At 48.7% G+C, this 18,933-nt stretch overlaps 2 protein-coding genes across 5 annotated transcripts; one reads left to right on the top strand and one right to left on the bottom strand.

The window, feature by feature from the left end:
- Positions 1 to 8,292: 8,292 nt before the first annotated feature.
- On the top strand, positions 8,293 to 14,455 carry il15l (interleukin 15, like). 4 transcript variants are annotated; one of them, XM_083914019.1, is made up of 5 exons: positions 8,293 to 8,689; positions 8,766 to 9,113; positions 10,821 to 10,868; positions 12,436 to 12,579; positions 14,274 to 14,455. In XM_083914019.1, exons 2-5 carry the CDS (start codon positions 8,970 to 8,972, stop codon positions 14,382 to 14,384), a joined length of 447 nt encoding a protein of 148 aa, XP_083770145.1. In that variant the 5' UTR covers positions 8,293 to 8,689; positions 8,766 to 8,969; the 3' UTR covers positions 14,385 to 14,455. The 4 variants fall into 4 exon arrangements, with proteins under 4 accessions (XP_083770145.1, XP_083770146.1, XP_083770147.1 ...); XM_083914020.1 differs by having other exon boundaries at positions 12,439 to 12,579; XM_083914021.1 differs by having other exon boundaries at positions 10,824 to 10,868.
- Positions 14,456 to 17,773: 3,318 nt separating this feature from the next.
- Positions 17,774 to 18,626, bottom strand: triap1 (TP53 regulated inhibitor of apoptosis 1). The gene has a single exon (XM_083913930.1). The coding sequence runs from the start codon at positions 18,522 to 18,524 to the stop codon at positions 18,300 to 18,302; it is 225 nt and encodes a 74-aa protein (XP_083770056.1). The 5' UTR covers positions 18,525 to 18,626; the 3' UTR covers positions 17,774 to 18,299.
- Positions 18,627 to 18,933: the final 307 nt, after the last annotated feature.

Raw genomic sequence — 18,933 nt, forward strand, 5'->3', positions numbered from 1 at the left:
CAAGTTCGAATCCCAGCTGGGGCCCTTCTGTGTGGAGTTTGCATGTTGTCCCCGTGTCTGCGTGGGTTTTCTCCGGGTTCTCCGGTTTCCTCCCACAGTCCAAAGACGTGCAGGTGTTGGGTTCATTGATGACTCTAAATCACCCGTAGGTGTGAATGGTTGTCTGTCTCTGTTCGTCTCTATGTGTCCTGTGATAGACTGGCGTCCTGTCCAGGGTGGACCCCGCCTCACGCCCGATGTCAGCAGGGATCAGCTCCTGCCCCCCAACAACCCTGACAGGGACAAGAGGCTGAAGATGAATGAATGAATGAATTTGTTAATACCGTCTCCTGAGTTCCGTGTCTGCATTTGGGTCCCACCCCCCGTGTATTCTCCGTCACCCCGCGTGACATTTCCCCCCCTAACAAAACTGATTCTGCGTTGTCAGGGGTTACGTTAGTGAAAAGGTTTGAGAGCCACTGCATTAAGACACGTTTGACTGCTGTGAGCGTCCTGTTTTTTGTGTTCAGTCCGTGGTTAAAGAGCTGCTCAGCACTTTAATCTTATCAGTGAAGTCATACTCTGCAACTCTGTAATCTTTGCCCTGTGCGAACGTTTTCTCTTTTGGTTCAAACTCGACGAGAACACTTTCACTCGCCCTGCTTTCCTTTCTCCTGCTGACCTGCGGCTGTGCTTAACCGGAACGCTCTCGAGGTAAGAGCTTTACTTGTCTTCATGGTTTTAGGTTTGATGGGAACTCTTCTCGTGGTTAAACTCTGATTGAACATTAAGGCTGGATATGAAGCAGAGTTGTGGAAGGAAAATGCGATCAGCAGGGCCGCGGCAACAAGACCGAAGATGTTCTAGCAACAGTTCCTCCGTGTTTCACTTACTGGAACTAGGGTTAGGTAATACCTTCATTCATTCATCTTCAGCCTCTTGTCCCTGTCGGGTCGTGGGGGGGCTGGAGCCGATCCCAGCTGACATGGGGCGTGAGGCGGGGTCCACCCTGGACAGGACGCCAGTCTATCACAGGACACATAGAGACGAACAGAGACAGACAACCATTCACACCTACGGGTGATTTAGAGTCATCAATGAACCGAACACCTGCACGTCTTTGGACTGTGGGAGGAAACCGGAGAACCCGGAGAAAATCCATGCAGACACGGGGACAACATGCAGGGCTGGGTCCCCGGTAGAGAACACAGGAGGCAGGACACGATGCCGATTACACTGCGGTCTAATGCGGTTTCTTGAATTTGTCTGATAATTCCAGTGTTACCAACGGAAGTTCCCAAATCTCTTCCTGGGTCTTTCCAGTTAAACTTTTCTATTGGTGCGTTTGTGTCAATCACCCTTCATCTCCTCTTCATCTCCATCCTCAGCTGTTTGTTTTCCTCAGGTTGTGCAGCAGTTGAATGATAGAAACCTTGCAGCATCTCTGGTCTTCGTTTCCGTCCGTGTCGGTTGTTTTTATCGTGCTGATGTTCGTTCAACCGTTCATTCTTTGTTTGTTTGGTTCTATCAGTTATTTGATTCCATGAAAACCAAGTGAAACTCATGATTGACAGCCGTGATCGACCCGTGATTGGTCGGGCGGCTGCATGGACGTCACTTTGATGATGCCCGATCAGTACAGCGCGCACACTGTCCTTCCGCACTGCGCCAAAACCGTTTTTTTCAGCTAAAGCCTCGTGCGTTTGACCAGTGTGAGTGCAACTGCTCCGCACATAACTGCAGCACGCTTGCCGTCCACGGCCCGTTTGGGAGAGGTGGGCTTTAGTAAAGCACGTTTGCACGTGTACGAGCACGAGCGTGCGCACGTGTACGAGCACGAGGCCTACGGCGGTTCTGAGGTCATTTCCTTTGCGCCTGTTGGGACATAGAAAAAAGAAGGAGGGACCATGCGCGGACATTTAAAACAATGGCGGTGAAAGCGGAGCCGGAGTGTTTACTGCAGATTTGGTTGATGAAAAGATTCAAAAACAGTCGACAAGACGCACAAAAACTCCGAGGTCTACGGAAAGATCTGGAAACAAAGCCACGCATCGCCATGACGTCATCAATGCGTGTGACGTGTTACGGCGTGATGACGTATAGGCAGCAAGAAGCATTCTCCGAGGCCCAGGTAGTGTGAGTACAAACGGGCCTGGAGGGGGGGACAAGGACCCTAAAGCACGGGGCACGGGACGGAGGCACAGTGGGAGGGCGCCCTAAAATACCTGCATATATTTATATATGTGCTAATTTTGATGGGAAACAAGTTCAACTGTCTCAACCCAAGATGACGGCGGACATGTTCTTATTTACTGTGTGATATTTGCGCTCCTGTTCCCCTCAGAGGACAAATGAAGCTCTTAAAAAGATCTGAAACGTTGGAACGATCTGAGGTAAACTCAATAACCTGCACTCGGAGACAAAGACACTTTGCCTTCCGTGCGCGTTGAGTCCGACCGTCACTGGAATATTTCCCAGCTCTGCAGAAACTTGGCTCTCAGGACGTCCCCCCATCGGTTTACAGCATTACAAAGAGACTCGAACACACGTCCAAGTGGAGTTTAGCGGCATAAATTAGCCCAGCATCTGTCTCTGCGCTCCCTCCGGATCGACCCGCTGAGATTACACTCACGTCTGTTAATGTCGTTTTAATAGCGGCCCGTCCCGTGATTCATTACGCCGATGCAGAGTGTTGTGATGTTTGTGAGAGAGAGAGGGAGACGTTTGACTTCAGATGGCGAGGAAGCCGCATTCCTGGAGGCATTTTTGTTATTTCTCTCTCTGCACAGAAGAACTAACCAAACAAAGACTCTCATCTCCGCGGGTTCCCGGCGGGGCTACACTCGGGGTCACAAAACGGGCCTGGGGCGCGGGGGGAGAGGGACGGGGGGACAAGGACCCTAAAGCCCAGGGCACGGTGCGGAAGGACAGTGTGAGTGAGACAAACTGTCAGCACGTTCTTTGTTCTTTCTTTGATGATACACCATCTCCTCTCATCTTCCTCCTACGCGTTGTGTGAAATTCTGGATTTCCCTGGAAAAGTCACATCTTGTATCATTTAGCAACATTTCACAGTTCACAAACAGGGTCCAGTTGCCAAGGGTGGATAATGTATGACACTAAATCTAAACCTAAAGATGTTGATAAACTGGATTTTTGGGGCATTACATTTCTCCAAAATATGCTGTAATTGGTGTAAACTCTGATAACAGCAGCTCACTCATGTTCCACAAATGACTCCGCGTGTCCGTCTGATTACAACAGTGAAAGAATCATTGCTGATAGGAAAACCATCGCTTTAGAAGAATCTACTTTGTGTCTGTTTGTGTTTAAATGTCAAACACAGAGAGGAGCTTCTCTGGCGTCCCTGTGGAGGTCGGGGGCATCGAACCGGAGCGGGCGATGTTCAAAGCTTCCACTGCTGAAGCTGCAGCGGTGAGCTGTGGCCTCAAGGTCTTAGGTGCCTCAAGGGGCGGGGACCCTGGAACACCGTGGTGGACCCCGGGGGTCAGGGGTCCCCCTGAAGAAGGAGGCCTTCAGGATCTGGTCTCCCAGAAGACTCCGGAGGTGGTTCTGAGGTCCCCACAGGTCTGAAGGGCTGCAGCCTCTGCTGGGTCAGAGGCAAAGCAGCGGGTGTGGGAGGAGTTCACACAAGTCCTGGAGAAGGACTTTGGGGGTCACCGAGGTGCTTCTGGACCACCATTCAGCACCTCAGGAGGGGGACACGGGGAACCGTCCAAGCTGTTTACAGTAAGGACGGGACGCTGGTGACCTCAGCTGATGAGGTCATGGGGCGGTGGAAGGACTCTGAGGAAGTCCTGAATCTGACCAACACGCCCTCTTTTGTAGAGGTCGAGGGTCCAAGCGTCTGAACTGTGTTTCCTCAGGAGGGGGCTGGAGTCTCCCTTAGAGAGAGGGGGAGAAGTTCAGCATCCGTGAGGAACTCGGAGTAGAGCCGCTGCTCCTTTGTGTTGAAAGGAGCCAGTTGAGGTGGTTCAGGATCATCTGGTCTGGATGAACCCTGGGCGCCTCCCTAGGGAGGTGTGTGGTGTTTTGTGTCTGTTTTTAGTCGTTTTGTCACGTTTTTGTGGTGTTTTGTGTCTGTTTTTGGTCGTTTTGTCACGTTTTTGTGGTGTTTTGCATCTGTTTTTAGTCGTTTTGTCACGTTTTTCTGGTGTTTTGCGTCAGTTTTCCATAGTTGTTACATCACCGCTGCTGAAAGATCCTGTCCTCCATCTTTCTTTGGGGCGTTTTTGGGGAGGGGTGGATTCAGTGTGTCTGCAGAGACTGGCAGCATGGATGCTCATGTTTGCTAACAGAAAATTAGACGTGTGTGTGCTTTAAACTCACGAGCCAGCTCTCACAGAACCTGGATATGATCTTAGGGGCCAAATCTGATTACACCACGGGCCAGATTTGGCCCACGGGCCTGAGTTTGACACCCCTGGTTTAGACGACAAAAGGGGCGGGTAAGATTAAAGTTAACAATATAATAAGTCTCTATATGGGTTCAAAGGTTCAACATATCTTTGGCGCCTGGCCCGTTGGAGATAAGCGGGTCCATAAATCCATAAATGGATTCTTTGGGCGGTCCAGGAGCGACCTGTGTTTATCCTCCCGTCAGTGACGAACCAGAGTCTTTGTAGGTCACATTAATCATCATCATCATGTTTATATTGGGGTTGTCAATCGATAAAAATAATAATAATCACGATTTATTGCATGATTATCCATAAAACTGAAACTCTGTTTGCTTTATGCGAACGTATGTTTATTATTATTGCAACGGTCCAAAACAAAGACAAATAGTGTCCAGAATATTCTCCAGAACACCCTCAAAGGTGCTAACCCGACTCCTCCAGATGGACTGAGTCTCATGGTCTCAGCAGATCCATCTGAACTCTGGTGTTAAGATCTTTGTGAAGGGGTGAAAGTCCTGGTTTGAAAAAAGACCCTCGGATTGGTTTTGCACCGGAATTACACTTTAAGGCAGGCGAGGGCGCCCTCCCACTGTGCCTCCGTCCCGCGCCCCATGCTTTAGGGTCCTTGTCCCCCCTCCAGGCCCGTTTGTACTCACACTACCTGGGCCTCGGAGAATGCTTCTTGCTGCCTATACGTCATCACGCCGTAACACGTCACACGCATTGATGACGTCATGGCGATGCGTGGCTTTGTTTCCAGATCTTTCCGTAGACCTCAGAGTTTTTGTGCGTCTTGTCGACTGTTTTTGAATCTTTTCATCGACCAAATCTGCAGTAAACACTCCACCTCCGCATCACACCAACGTGAACCTTTCACCGCCATTGTTTGAAATGTCCGCGCATGGTCCCTCCTTCTTTTTTCTACGTCCCAACAGGCGCACAGGAAATGACCTCAGAACCGCCGTAGGCCTCGTGCTCGTACACGTGCGCACGCTCGTGCTCGTACACGTGCGCACGCTCGTGCTCGTACATGTGCGCACGCTCGTGCTCGTACACGTGCGCACGCTCGTGCTCGTACACGTGCAAACGTGCTTTACTAAAGCCCACCTCTCCCAAACGGGCCGTGGACGGCAAGCGTGCCGCTCCTAGACGTGGTACGGTTGCACTCACACTGGTCAAAGGAACCAGACTTTAGCCGTGAAACGAGCTGGGGCACGGTACGGAGGAACCTCCTGAAGAAGGAGGCCTTCAGGATCTGGTCTCCCAGAAGACTCCGGAGGTGGTTCTGAGGTCCCCACAGGTCTGAAGGGCTGCAGCCTCTGCTGGGTCAGAGGCAAAGCAGCGGGTGTGGGAGGAGTTCACAGAAGTCCTGGAGAAGGACTTTGGGGGGCACCGAGGTGCTTCTGGACCACCCTTCAGCACCTCAGGAGGGGGACACGGGGAACCGTCCAAGCTGTTTACAGTAAGGACGGGACGCTGGTGACCTCAGCTGATGAGGTCATGGGGCGGTGGAAGGACTCTGAGGAAGTCCTGAATGGGCCCAACACGCCCTCTTTTGTAGAGGTCGAGGTCCAAGCGTGTGAAATGTGTTTCCTCAGGAGGGGGTCTGGAGTCTCCCTTAGAGAGAGGGGGAGAAGTTCAGCATCCGTGAGGAACTCGGAGTAGAGCCGCTGCTCCTTTGTGTTGAAAGGAGCCAGTTGAGGTGGTTCAGGATCATCTGGTCTGGATGAACCCTGGGCGCCTCCCTAGGGAGGTGTGTGGTGTTGTGGTGTTTTGTGTCTGTTTTTGGTCGTTTTGTCGTGTTTTTGTGGTGTTTTGCGTCTGTTTTTAGTCGTTTGGTCACGTTTTTGTGGTGTTTTGCGTCTGTTTTTAGTCGTTTTGTCACGTTTTTGTGGTGTTTTGCGTCTGTTTTTAGTCGTTTGGTCACGTTTTTGTGGTGTTTTTGTGGTGTTTTTGGTCTTTTTTTTCACGTTTTTGTGGTGTTTTGCGTCTGTTTTTAGTCGTTTTGTCACGTTTTTGTGGTGTTTTCATCTGTTTTTAGTCGTTTTGTCATGTTTTTGTGGTGTTTTCATCTATTTAGTCTTTTTGTCATGTTTTTGTGGTGTTTTCATCTGTTTTTAGTTGTTTTGTCACGTTTTTGTGGTGTTTTGCGTCAGTTTTCCATAGTTGTTACATCACCGCTGCTGAAAGCTCCTGTCCTCCAACTTTCTTTGGGTCGTTTTTGGGGAGGGGTGGATTCAGTGTGTCTGCAGAGACTGGCAGCATGGATGCTCATGTGTGTGAACAGAAAAGTAGACGTGTGTGTGCTTTAGACTCACGGGCAGCTCTCAGAGAACCTGGATATGATCTTAGGGCCAAATATAATTACACCACGGGCCAGATTTGGCCCACGGGCCTGAGTTTGACACCCCTGGTTTAGACGACAAAAGGGGCGGGTAAGATTATAGTTAACAATATAATTAGTCTCTATATGGGTTCGAAGGTTCAACATATCTTTGGCGCCTGGCCCGTTGGAGATAAGCGGGTCCATAAATCCATAAATGGATTCTTTGGGCGGTCCAGGAGCGACCCGTGTTTATCCTCCCGTCAGTGACGAACCAGAGTCTTTGTAGGTCACATTAATCATAATCATCATGTTTATATTAGGGTTGTTAATCGATAAAAATAATAATAATCACGATTTATTGCATGATTATCCATAAAACTGAAACTCTGTTTGCTTTATGCGAAGGTATGTTTATTATTATTGCAACGGTCCAAAACAAAGACAAATAGTGTCCAGAATATTCTCCAGAACACCCTCAAAGGTGCTAACCCGACTCCTCCAGATGGTTGAGTCTCATGGTCTCAGCAGATCCATCTGAACTCTGGTGTTAAGATCTTTTGTGAAGGGGTGAAAGTCCTGGTTTGAAAAAAGACCCTTGGATTGGTTTTGCACCGGAATTACACTTTAAGGCAGGCGAGGGCGCCCTCCCACTGTTTCTCCGTCCCGTGCCCCGTGCTTTAGGGTCCTTGTCCCCCCCTCCAGGCCCGTTTGTACTCACACTACCTGGGCCTCGGAGAATGCTTCTTGCTGCCTATACGTCATCACGCCGTAACACGTCACACGCATTGATGACGTCATGGCGATGCGTGGCTTTGTTTCCAGATCTTTCCGTAGACCTCAGAGTTTTTGTGCGTCTTGTCGACTGTTTTTGAATCTTTTCATCGACCAAATCTGCAGTAAACACTCCACCTCCGCATCACACCAACGTGAACCTTTCACCGCCATTGTTTGAAATGTCCGTGCATGGTCCCTCCTTCTTTTTTCTACGTCCCAACAGGCGCACAGGAAATGACCTCAGAACCGCCGTAGGCCTCGTGCCCGTACACGTGCGCACGCTCGTGCTCGTACACGTGCAAACGTGCTTTACTAAAGCCCACCTCTCCCAAACGGGCCGTGGACGGCAAGCGTGCCGCTCCTAGACGTGGTACGGTTGCACTCACACTGGTCAAAGGAACCAGACTTTAGCCGTGAAACGTGCTGGGGCACGGTACGGAGGCACAGTGGGAGTGCACCCAAATACTCTGTTTGCTGTTTTAAAGAAGACAAGTAAGAGTCAATGATTCCATGCTCAGTACTTTTTGAATGACATGGCCTCTAGCAAGTTGTGGTCCTGACATCAGATCTGCACCCCTGAGTGCAGTCGTATCCACGCTTAACCAAACATGAATCACACCAGAAGAAGAAACTCAAGAGGGAGGAGGAGAGAGAAGGCAGAGGGGTGTGAGAAAAGAGGAGGGAGGGAAACAAATCTGATCCCTGGAGGAGGAGGAGGAGAAGGAGGAGGAGGAGGAGGAGCGAGAGGGAAAACCGGAGCGAAGGAGAGAAGAGTGTGACAGACGGAGAGGGAGAGAGAAGTGGAGAGAGACGCTCCCGCTTTTTCAGCCACATGGAGACAAACTGCAACGTTGTCTCACTTCTCTCCTGTTTCCCGCTCTTTTGGGTTGTTTTTGTGTCTCATTCCTGCGCCCATCTGCTCCGGGGCGTTTCCCCTGACGTTGGAAGTGAAGCCGATGAACTTTAGATACTCAAACTTTTTTTATAAAACGCCGAGAAAAGCTGTCGTTTCTTTCGTGGGATTAGTTTTTGGATGGTTCTCAGATGAGACGCAGCTTCACGTGCAGCTGTAATGTGTTCCTGCTGCGGACCGTCGGACTGCAGGATCCACTGAAGGAGAAAGTCACGCCGCGTTCGATGTGATCGAGCCTTCACACACGTTTTAGAGCCTTTTTGGAGCCGTTTTCAGGTATTTTTGGAGCCTTTTAACAACTCATCCGTGCCGAAAGCCTCGGATCTCAAAGCTGTCTCTCTGTTGTTTCCAGATTTGCTCGAGGGCATCCCAACGCTCCCTGGAGGCTGAGGGTCTGGGTTTCCTCAGCTGGTCTGGGATCCAAAGTGGCCTCTTGCAGGATTACGGACTTTCTAACATGGACAAAAATCTGCCGATCGGCTTCGTCGGACTCAAGGAAACCTGAGGCTGTTGGTCTCCCTGAGGGCGACGTGACGATGGTCGTGCTGCCCGTGCCATGCTGAGAGGGAGGTTACCTCTCGTGACCGTGTGTCTGTGCTTCGTCTGTCTGCTCGGCCTGATGCCCCGACCGGCCGCCAGGTCGTGCACACTGGACATCATCGAGAAGGTCGACATCCTCATCGGCAAAGCCCCGGGCTTGGTAGGAGCAGCGCTCTCTGTCTGTCTGTCTTTTCTTTTCTTTATTAGTTATTTATTTATTTATTTATTTTCACCAATAGCACCGCGGCAGCATCAGCTCTTCATCCTGGGCTCCGACATGCACACAACACACACATAAGAAACACACAACACACACATTAGAAACACAACACACACATTAGAAACACACAACACACAACACACACATAAGAAACACAACACACACATTAGAAACACAACACACACATTAGAAACACACAACACACACATAAGAAACACAACACACACATTAGAAACACATCACACACACATAAGAAACACAACACACACATTAGAAACACACAACACACACATAAGAAACACAACACACACATTAGAAACACACAACACACACATAAGAAACACACATTTATACATAAACATTCACATTAACATCCCCAAAGCAATTTCAGTCGAAAGCAACTGGACTTGGTTATTTGTGAGGAAGACGTTTCACCTCTCATCCAAGAGGCTTCATCAGTTCATGTACGCATCCGACCAGGACCAGGACCAGGACCAGGACCAGGCTGGGACTGGACCAGGACCAGGACCAGGCTGGGACTGGACCAGGCTGGGACTGGTCCAACTACCTGGTGGGAGATCCAGGTCTTTAACCTCTCACAGGTCGATGATGTCACTGGAACCTTTTGTGCTCCAAGTGCCAACGACCGTCGTTAGAGTGACAGTCGTTGGTGGAAGTAGGTTTGGACTTCGTTAGTGCTGGTCCAGTCCCAGCCTGGTCCTGGTCCTGGTCCAGTCGTTGGTGGGAAGTAGGTCTGGACTTCGTTAGTGCTGGTCCAGTCCCAGCCTGGTCCTGGTCCTGGTCCAGTCGACTCCAACGACTGTCGTTCAGACTCACTAGAGCACTAACGAAGTCCAGACCTACTTCCACCAACGACTGGACCAGGACCAGGACCAGGACCAGGACCAGGACCAGGCTGCGACTGGACCAGGACCAGGCTGGGACTGGACCAGCACTAACAAAGTCCAAACCAACTTCCCACCAACGTCTGTCACTCTAACAATGGTCGTTGGCACTTGGAGCACAAAGGGTTCCAGTGACATCATCGGCCTGTGAGAGGTTAAAGACCTGGATCTCCACTCCAGTCTGTTGGACCAGTCCCAGTCTGGTCGTGGTCTTGGTCCTGGTCCTGGTCCTGGTCCTGGTCCTGGTCCTGGTCCTGGTCAGATGCGTACATGAACTGATGAAGCCTCTTGGATGAGAGGTGAAACGTCTTCCTCACAAATAACCAAGTCCAGTTGTTTTTGACTGAAACTGCTTTGAGGATTCAGTTGAGATCATGTTTAGTTCCACAGGAGCGGCCTTTGCTCTCAGCTGCACTGAAAATCATGTATAGCCCTTAATATGTTATCATTTACACATTTACACAGCCTGTGAATTCATCTCAGGACACTTTACACATGGAGCAGGTAAAGAACACACTCTGTGACTTATTCATGATTTACAGAGACACAACAATTCCCCCATGAGCAGCAGACGTGAGCACACAGTGGCGTTGAGAACCAGGAGGTAACACTAACAGAACAGCTGGAAACATTCAGGAGTGCAGTGGTTTTCTGGTTCTTCCCTGTAAACGAGGACTGAAGCTCAGACGTAAGAGCCGAACTCGTCCCAGTGTCTAACATGTAACTTTGTCTTGGTCCTCAGAAGTGGTTGGACTGCAGACTGTACACGCCCACCATCCAAGACTACCAGGTATGAGCTTCTGACCTCTGACCCCCAAAGGTCCCGTTCATCTGATCTCTTCACAACCACTGAGCTTCTCAATGCACTTCAATAAAGAGTCACTGTGTTCGTCCCCTTAGAAATGAGATTACATCAAAGCCAGAGCAGGTGAATAATGATCTGTTTTAATCATCTTAGTGTTTTTCTAAAGAGTTGCATTGCAGTGACACATATCATACATATATGTGACCCTCGGTGGTGACGTCACCTTTTATCTTTTATTTTTATCAACAAACTGGAGAAAAATACAAAATCAAAGTGTGGCCGTGGGTTGATGCTACAGCCATCAGGTGCTTAACACTGGACAGGTGCCTGGCTGCAGACAGATCACCGGGCTGATCTAGCCTCCCAGCGGCTAAATCAGCGGCTCGGACCCTACACATGTTTGCGTCAATTTCCATGTACATAGAGTTTTGCGGCTTGGTGTCGATGACGTGAACTGTTTGTACGGGGAGCGTTCCATGTTCATCGCTTTGTATGTGACCGGGGAACATCAGACTGTTATATAAAATGGTTGATGTTTCAGTGCCGAACTCCCCGGCAAATAGACGATGTAGACCCTGACACTACCCCCTCACCCTGACCCTAACCGTGACCTCTAACCCGAACAAAAGGCTGAATTAAATCAACTTGTTGTACTTTGTTTACGGGACGTTTTCATTCACACGAATGTTCCTTAAGAGTAAGTCATTAAGTTTCGGTGCCAAAATATGTCAATACATTTCTTTTTGTCATAAAATCTCAAAAAGAAAAACTCTCAGTGAATTTAGAACATTTTAGAATAACAGAATATTAATTATTCATGTCAGTTACGTATTTTATTTTTGTTAAACGTGCAGTTGGCAACATTAGTTTGATCATATTCACTGAAGCCGACACTGCTCCGATAATAAAACATAAATAATCTGTTTAGGGAAGAGACACGATTATAAAAACAGTCTATATAGTCTAAAACCTGGCCTCTTCGTGCACCTTGTGCTTGTTGTTTGTTCCGTATCATCCTGTCCACTCAGCACATCCCCCCTCCCGCATGTTACAATACCACATGCACACGCCTCAAGCTAGCATACGCTAAATGACGTTAGCAGTTGCTATCTATGAGTAAGTTAGCCAGCCTACCTCCATGTAGCGTGTACTCCATGCTGTTTATTGATGAGAGCAGACACACACACGCGCGTTCACAGGAATCTGGTGCACGTGCACTTACGAGCACTCGATGGGAGGGAGGGAGGAGCTCAGTGGAAGAGGGGGAGGGGCGTGAGAGTTGAGAGTCAACTCCATCTGCAGCTTTAATTTTGGCATTCATATTTAAACAGGAAATATCAATTTAAAGACGTCATCCGTGGTTAAATGTGTGTTTTATTTTCCCGATGACGGACGTACAACAGATTTAGACGAGTCATGAATGAGCAAAATCGAAATATGAGAAATCTGGTGAATGCTGCAAATCTTCTTAAAGCCCTTGTAGTTTCTGCACGGCCTCATCTTTCCCTCTCTCTCTCTCTCTCTCTGTCTGTCTCTCCCTCCCTCCCTCCAGCAGAATTGCCCCAGCTCCACGCTGAAATGTTTCGCTGACGAAATGAAAGTCCTCATCGAAGAGTGGGAGACCGTTAGTGTCCGTGGAATCCGCCGCTTCAAATTGAACTTCAAGCTCGGGAAACTAGCAACAAAGATAAACCAGGTGAGGAGCCGGGAAGAGAGACACGGTTATAAAGGAGGGTGTGGGATGGGGGGTGGGTGAGTGAGGGGGTTGTGGACCATGAGACCACGGGTGCGTGTGTGATATCCGCCTGTAGAACCGATCCCTCCATGAGACGGTAAATTACGTAACTGCTCCTCAGAGCGAGAGGTGAGCGCGTTGGATCAGAGTCGGTGGAGAAACAGCAGAGAAGACGGCGTGAGGAGGGTCCAGGCCCCGTGTTTAGGTCTCCGTCCCCCGGCTCTCACGCACTCAGGTGTGTGTGGTTGCTATAGAGCGTGAGGTCATGTTGTGGAAGTGTGCACTTTCTTTCCTGTCTTCAGAGGTCTGGTTTTGGTTAAGGGAACACAAACACTGTTGCATCTGTGTGGAACAAGGATGTCGGAGCAGTTATTTTCAAAGTTTTAAACACTCCACCTCCGCATCACACCAACGTGAACCTTTCACCGCCATTGTTTTAAATGTCCGCGCATGGTCCCTCCTTCTTTTTTCTACGTCCCAACAGGCGCACAGGAAATGACCTCAGAACCGCCGTAGGCCTCGCGCTCGTACACGTGCGCACGCTCGTGCTCGTACACGTGCAAACGTGCTTTACTAAAGCCCACCTCTCCCAAACGGGCCGTGGACGGCAAGCGTGCCGCTCCTAGACGCGGTACGGTTGCACTCACACTGGTCAAAGGAACCAGACTTTACCCGTAAAACCTGTTTTGGCACGGTACGGAGACCTAAACTTAGAAGGTATGAGGTAGCATACATTAAGTTTGTCTTTACAGCCAAACTGAAAAATGGCCATAGTGGTCTGGAGACCGTTTCAAAGGAGTGTTTAAAAGCTTTGAAACATCCGGCAGAGGCAGAAAAAACGTCAAACTTGTCAGACGGAGAAAAGAGCATTTGGTCAGGAAATGTGCTGCATTCACACAGCAACACTCCCGTTCCTGAGCATGCCCTGAAGGCATCCTTTTTAAAGTTGATGTGTGCTGTATTGTGTTTTGTAGCATTGGGGGTTTGCAAAGGGGGGTCTCCGGCCAGAAGCCAATGCTGTTTGGGGGGCCCGGTGTTAGACCGCTCTGCCCCTGTTTAAGTGATCACATCTTAGGTCAGCAGAACTGGAAAGACTGTAAAGCTCTGATCCTGGTCACTTGGGAGTTCTCTTTGCGGAAACAACCCACACACACACACACACACACACGCACAGACACACACGCTCAGATGCCCTTCCCTCATGTGCCTGGAAGCTGCGTGTCATAACTGGAAAAAGCAGTAGCCAAGAGATGATTATCACACAGCAACGGGGTAAAAACATTTCAAAAACTACAAGCGGTTTGTGTTGGAGGTTCAAAAAGGTTGGGCCAGCGTTCGTTGTGGTTTTCTGATTGGACAGCAGAGGGGAAAAACTGCAATGAGTTCCCTGTGCCCCTCGGGTTAGAGTTTTAAACATATATTACTGTTTCATCTGCATACATTTGCTGAAGGCTGATCGTTCATCTACTGTACAAGCTGAAGTGCAGAGGACCTAGACTAGAGCCCTGGGGCACTCCGACATCCCAACAGGGAGTGGACGACACCATGTGGCGTCGAGGTCCGGGGTTATGACTCCAACTGCTCTTCAGGTTCTTGTTTGTGTCCCCCCGTTTCTTTATCCAATAATATTTCTGTTTCTTTGTTCCGCTCCACAGACGAAGTCCGACTGTCTTCAGTGTGAACTCCTAAAGGAGGAGGAAGCAGAAACGTTCCTCAGAGACCTTCAGTTGACTCTTCAAGTGATTAATACTCAGCAACGCTGCTAAGGACTTTTTCTAAAAGACACTTCTTGGACTTTTCATATCGCCTGAGCAAAAATAAAGTGTGCCATGCATGACGTCCGAGCATCTCAGTGGTATTTCATTTACAGCTGGAGGGAACAAAGCGTCACAAAGCGTGATTAGTACAGGTTCCAGTTAAAGCTATGCCCCTCCGCTCAGTGTGCCACGATTCCTCCCCCCAGGCTCGTATCTCCCTCTCTCGGCTCCTAACGACACGCCCCCTGGGGCAAAGCGAGAAGCCGGACGGCTAAAATACATGGCTAACGTATGCTAACGTGGTGTTAATCAGACCGGGGACGTTCACAGTGTTGTCACAGACTAATGTTGGATTCATTTCTCTGGATCCGGATGAAATTCGTAAACATGGCGTCTGTAGAGGAGATGATTTTGCTGTTTGTCATCTGGTGCAAAAAGTGGGCGTGGCGGTGGCACGTGAGACCACTCGGTGGCACGTGAGACCACTCACTGAAAACTGACACCTTAATGGCAAGTTTCTTTCTTTGGTTTTGCTGATGAGAGAACTGGACGACGAAAGGCACTCCTGGTATTTCAGGATGTCCGCCACTACTTTCAGTGATTTGCTACGCCGGTATGCCATCACACAGAGCGCCTGTTATGTCCAGTTACTCCTCTCTTCTTCGTCGATTTTTGCGAATGGTTGGACTGACTCTATACTGACCGTATACTGCCGCCTCAATTACTGGTGGTATTGCTCCGTTCTGAGCACTGCGTATTCGTAAGCTCAGAGGCGACGGACGAAACGACCTCTGGGACCGGACGGAAGGACCCGTATCCGTATTTACTGTAGGGTGGGAATGGGCCTTAATGGAGGCTATTTATGTACTTATTTATCTACCACAATAAAACGCAAAAATAGCCTATTGAACAAGTCTGTTTTCAGTCCCAGATCCTGGCGTAGCCGTCTCCACTGCTCAGAGGAACCCCTGATGTTTTCTCCCTGTATACCAACAGCTGCACCTCCAGTCACCAGTCCGTCAAGCTACTGAAGTTTGCAGATGACACCACCCTCATCGGACTGATCTCTGATGGAGATGAGACTGCCTACAGGTGGGAGACTGACCACCTGGTGACCTGGTGTGGACAAAATAACTTAGCGCTCAATGCTCTAAAGACAGTGGAGATGGTCGCGGACTTCAGAAGGAACGCAGCCCCGCGCTCTCTCATCCATCCCTGCACCTCAAGTGGGAGCCAAACATCAGCTGCATCACCAAGAAAGTCCAGCAGAGGATGTGCTTCCTGCAGCAGCTGAAGAAACTCAACCGGCCAGAGGCACTGATGGTGCACTTCTACACCTCCATCATCGAGTCCATCCTCACCTCCTCCATCACCATCTGGTACGCTGCTACTACTGTGGAGGACAAAAACAGACTGCAGTGTTTCATCGTGTGCTGAAAAGGTAATCGGCTGCAACCTGCTGTCCCTCCAGCACACTGAGGCGAGCAGAGAGGATCATGGGAGCCCCCTCCCACCCCTGACATAGACTTATAAACACTCCCCTCGGCAAGAGACCTCACGCCACAAGAACAGCGTCTTCCCCTTCCGCAACTGGCCTCTTCACCATCAAGACCCAGGCCCCCCATTGACACGCAGTCTACCTCACTGGCCCCGGGTCCCCCTACCCCAACCATTAAAGAGCGTGGCTGAACTTCTCCCCCTCTCTCTAAGGGAGACTCCAGCCTGAGAACGCCATTAATCTACATTTCCTGTGTGCAGGCGGACAAACTCTATGATCCAGCATGTTGTTATTGTGGGCAACAAATCAAGAAATGCTTTATGCAAATATGTTCTGAGCACAAGCACCTGTGGCGGCAGGCAGCGCCGTCATACTTTGGCCCGTTTTCCATCTGCGTCGGAGTTTCACGGACAGCGTTTGAAAAGTTCAGAGTCGTAAATCAGAGTGAGTGAATTATCTTTGACAGCCTCTTTAACAAATCAAAACAGAGGAATGTTCAACGTCCTGAGGCACAAATACTTCCCTCAGCAGTTTCCCAGCATGCTTTGTGCGGCTGCTCGTCAGTGGATTTGATCCAAAACGGTGGATTTGGCACCAACTTTACCCGCTGATGCAGAGAAACCTGCGGAGCACAGCAGCAGATCAGGGCACAGCCTCAAAGGAACGAAAGCTGCAGATTAATAACATGAGCTTTTATTTACTTTATGAAATATGACGTTCTGTTAAACGCCGTGAAGTGGACGGCGACAGTTGTGTTTAGGAAACAACGGCGGAGACGGTTAGGATTAGAGAAAAGGTCTCATCTCACCTCATCTTCAGCCTCTGATCCTGGATCAGGTCTCAGGGGCAGCAGCTCCAGCAGGGGACCCCAAACTTCCCTTTCCCGGGCCACATTAACCAGCTCTAACTGGGGGATCCTGAGGCGTTCCCAGGCCAGTGTGGAGATCTAATCTCTCCACCTGGTCCTGGGTCTTCCCCGAGGCCTCCTCCCAGCTGGACGTGCCTGGAACACCTCCCTAGGGAGGCGCCCAGGGTTCATCCTTACCAGATGATCCTGAACCACCTCAACTGGCTCCTTTCAACACAAAGGAGCAGCGGCTCTACTCCGAGTTCCTCACGGATGCTGAACTTCTCCCCCTCTCTCTAAGGGAGACTCCAGACCCCCTCCTGAGGAAACACATTTCACACGCTTGGACCTGGACCTGGTTCTGTGGGTCCTGACCTGGACCTGGTTCTTTGGGTCCTGACCTGGACCTGGTTCTTTGGGTCCTGACCCAGCTTTCATGACCACATGTGAGGGTAGGAACCAGGACTGAGCGGTAGATCCAGAGCTTTGCCTTCCTCAGGCTGTAGAGCGACCGCAGCTCCGCCCCCGCTGCTCCGATTCTCCGGCCTTATTAATAATAATAATAAATGTTTCATCGTTTGAGGCGTTTTAATGAAACAAATATTAAGATTACAGAGAAGCAACAAACTGATCAATTAACGGGAAGTCCATAAAATAAACTTCTAATTATTTAAATAAGAATAAATCTGTCAAAAAAAGAAGAAATACATTTAATGTATTAATTAAAAAGTCACTTAAATGATCTGATTATGGAAAATAAAGCTCAACATTAACTTGAGAATAAGGAACTAAATTAATTTATAATTAACAAATAAACAGAGAAAGAATAACAGCTGCTGATTGGTTAAAGCAGCCTCACAGAAAGTCCACAAAATAAACTTTTAGTAATTATTATTATAAAAGCTGTCAAAAAAGAAAATAAATTAAATTAATTAGAATTAAAATGTCACTTAAATGATTCAAAAATGGGAAATAAAGTTCAACATTAACTGGAAAATTACAAAATGAATTAATTAATAATAATAATCATAATAAGCAGTTTTCATCTTTTAAAGTCTTTTAATAAAACAAATATTGATCACAGAAAAACAACAAATCAATCCATAAAGCAGCCTTTAAGCAGGAAGTTCACATTCATGTTAAATAAACAACAATAATAATAATAATAATAATCTGACAAATAAGAAAATAGCTTTAACTCATTATTCATTCAAATGTCACTGAAAATGATCCAATTATGGGAAAGAAATCCAAAAATAATGAAAAATTAAAGCGAAACAAACAACAGCTGCTGACAGGAAGTCCACATTCATGAGGAAGAACCTCCAAAATAAAAGCCTCAATGAGGAAAACATAAACAAAAGTGTCCCGTGATCAGCTGTGTGTGTGTGTGTGTGTGTGTGTTTAAAACAACACACACACTCTCCCTACACACACTCTTCTGCAGTGTTGTTGTTCAGCTGCAGCTTCTTCTGCGCATGCTCGGTAAGCCTCGTGGACACGCAGTCTTGATCCGGATCAGTCCCGCGTGCGTGTCCGTCCATGTGTGTGTGTGTGTGTGTGTGTGTGTGTGTGTGTCTCAGCTCTCGGGCTTGTCCTTGTTCGGGCCCATGAAGTCCAGCCCGTCCACCGGGATGTCCTTGTCCTTGATGGCCGCCTGCACGCACCGCTGGTACCGCTTGAAGGTCTCGGTGCACGGGTCCCCGCTCCGGTCCCCCTTCAGGAACTTCTCCGCGAACCAGCGGTTGAAGCACTGGTCGTAGTCCCGCTTCAGGTCGGTGCAGGCCTCCCCGACACTGTTCATGTCCGCCGGTAAACGGTAAACACAGCCCGGGGGAACTCAAAGATGGAGGTTTCTGGTTCTGTGTGCGACACGGAGCAGCTGCAGGAAGCGTCTGCGTCAACCGCTGCGTCACTCCCTACGTCACTCTCAGCGTCACGTTCGGCGTCACTCCTGATTGGCTGCTTCCAGAGCGACGTCAGACGTAGCTGCGTGATGACGTGTCAGAGATGTTGTGTTGTGATGGAAACTTTAATTTAATATTCTTTTAATAATAAGAGATTTATTTATATTTTAAGGAAATGTAAAAATAATTTTTATTATTAATAATATTATAATTTATTATTTAATGTATTTATTGTTTATTATTAATAATAAAATAATAATAATATAACCCACTTTTATATTTTAATTTAATTATATGTATGTATTT

Source organism: Echiichthys vipera, assembly GCF_963691815.1.
Source record: "Echiichthys vipera genome assembly, chromosome: 5".
Classification (NCBI taxonomy): Eukaryota; Metazoa; Chordata; class Actinopteri; order Perciformes; family Trachinidae; genus Echiichthys; species Echiichthys vipera.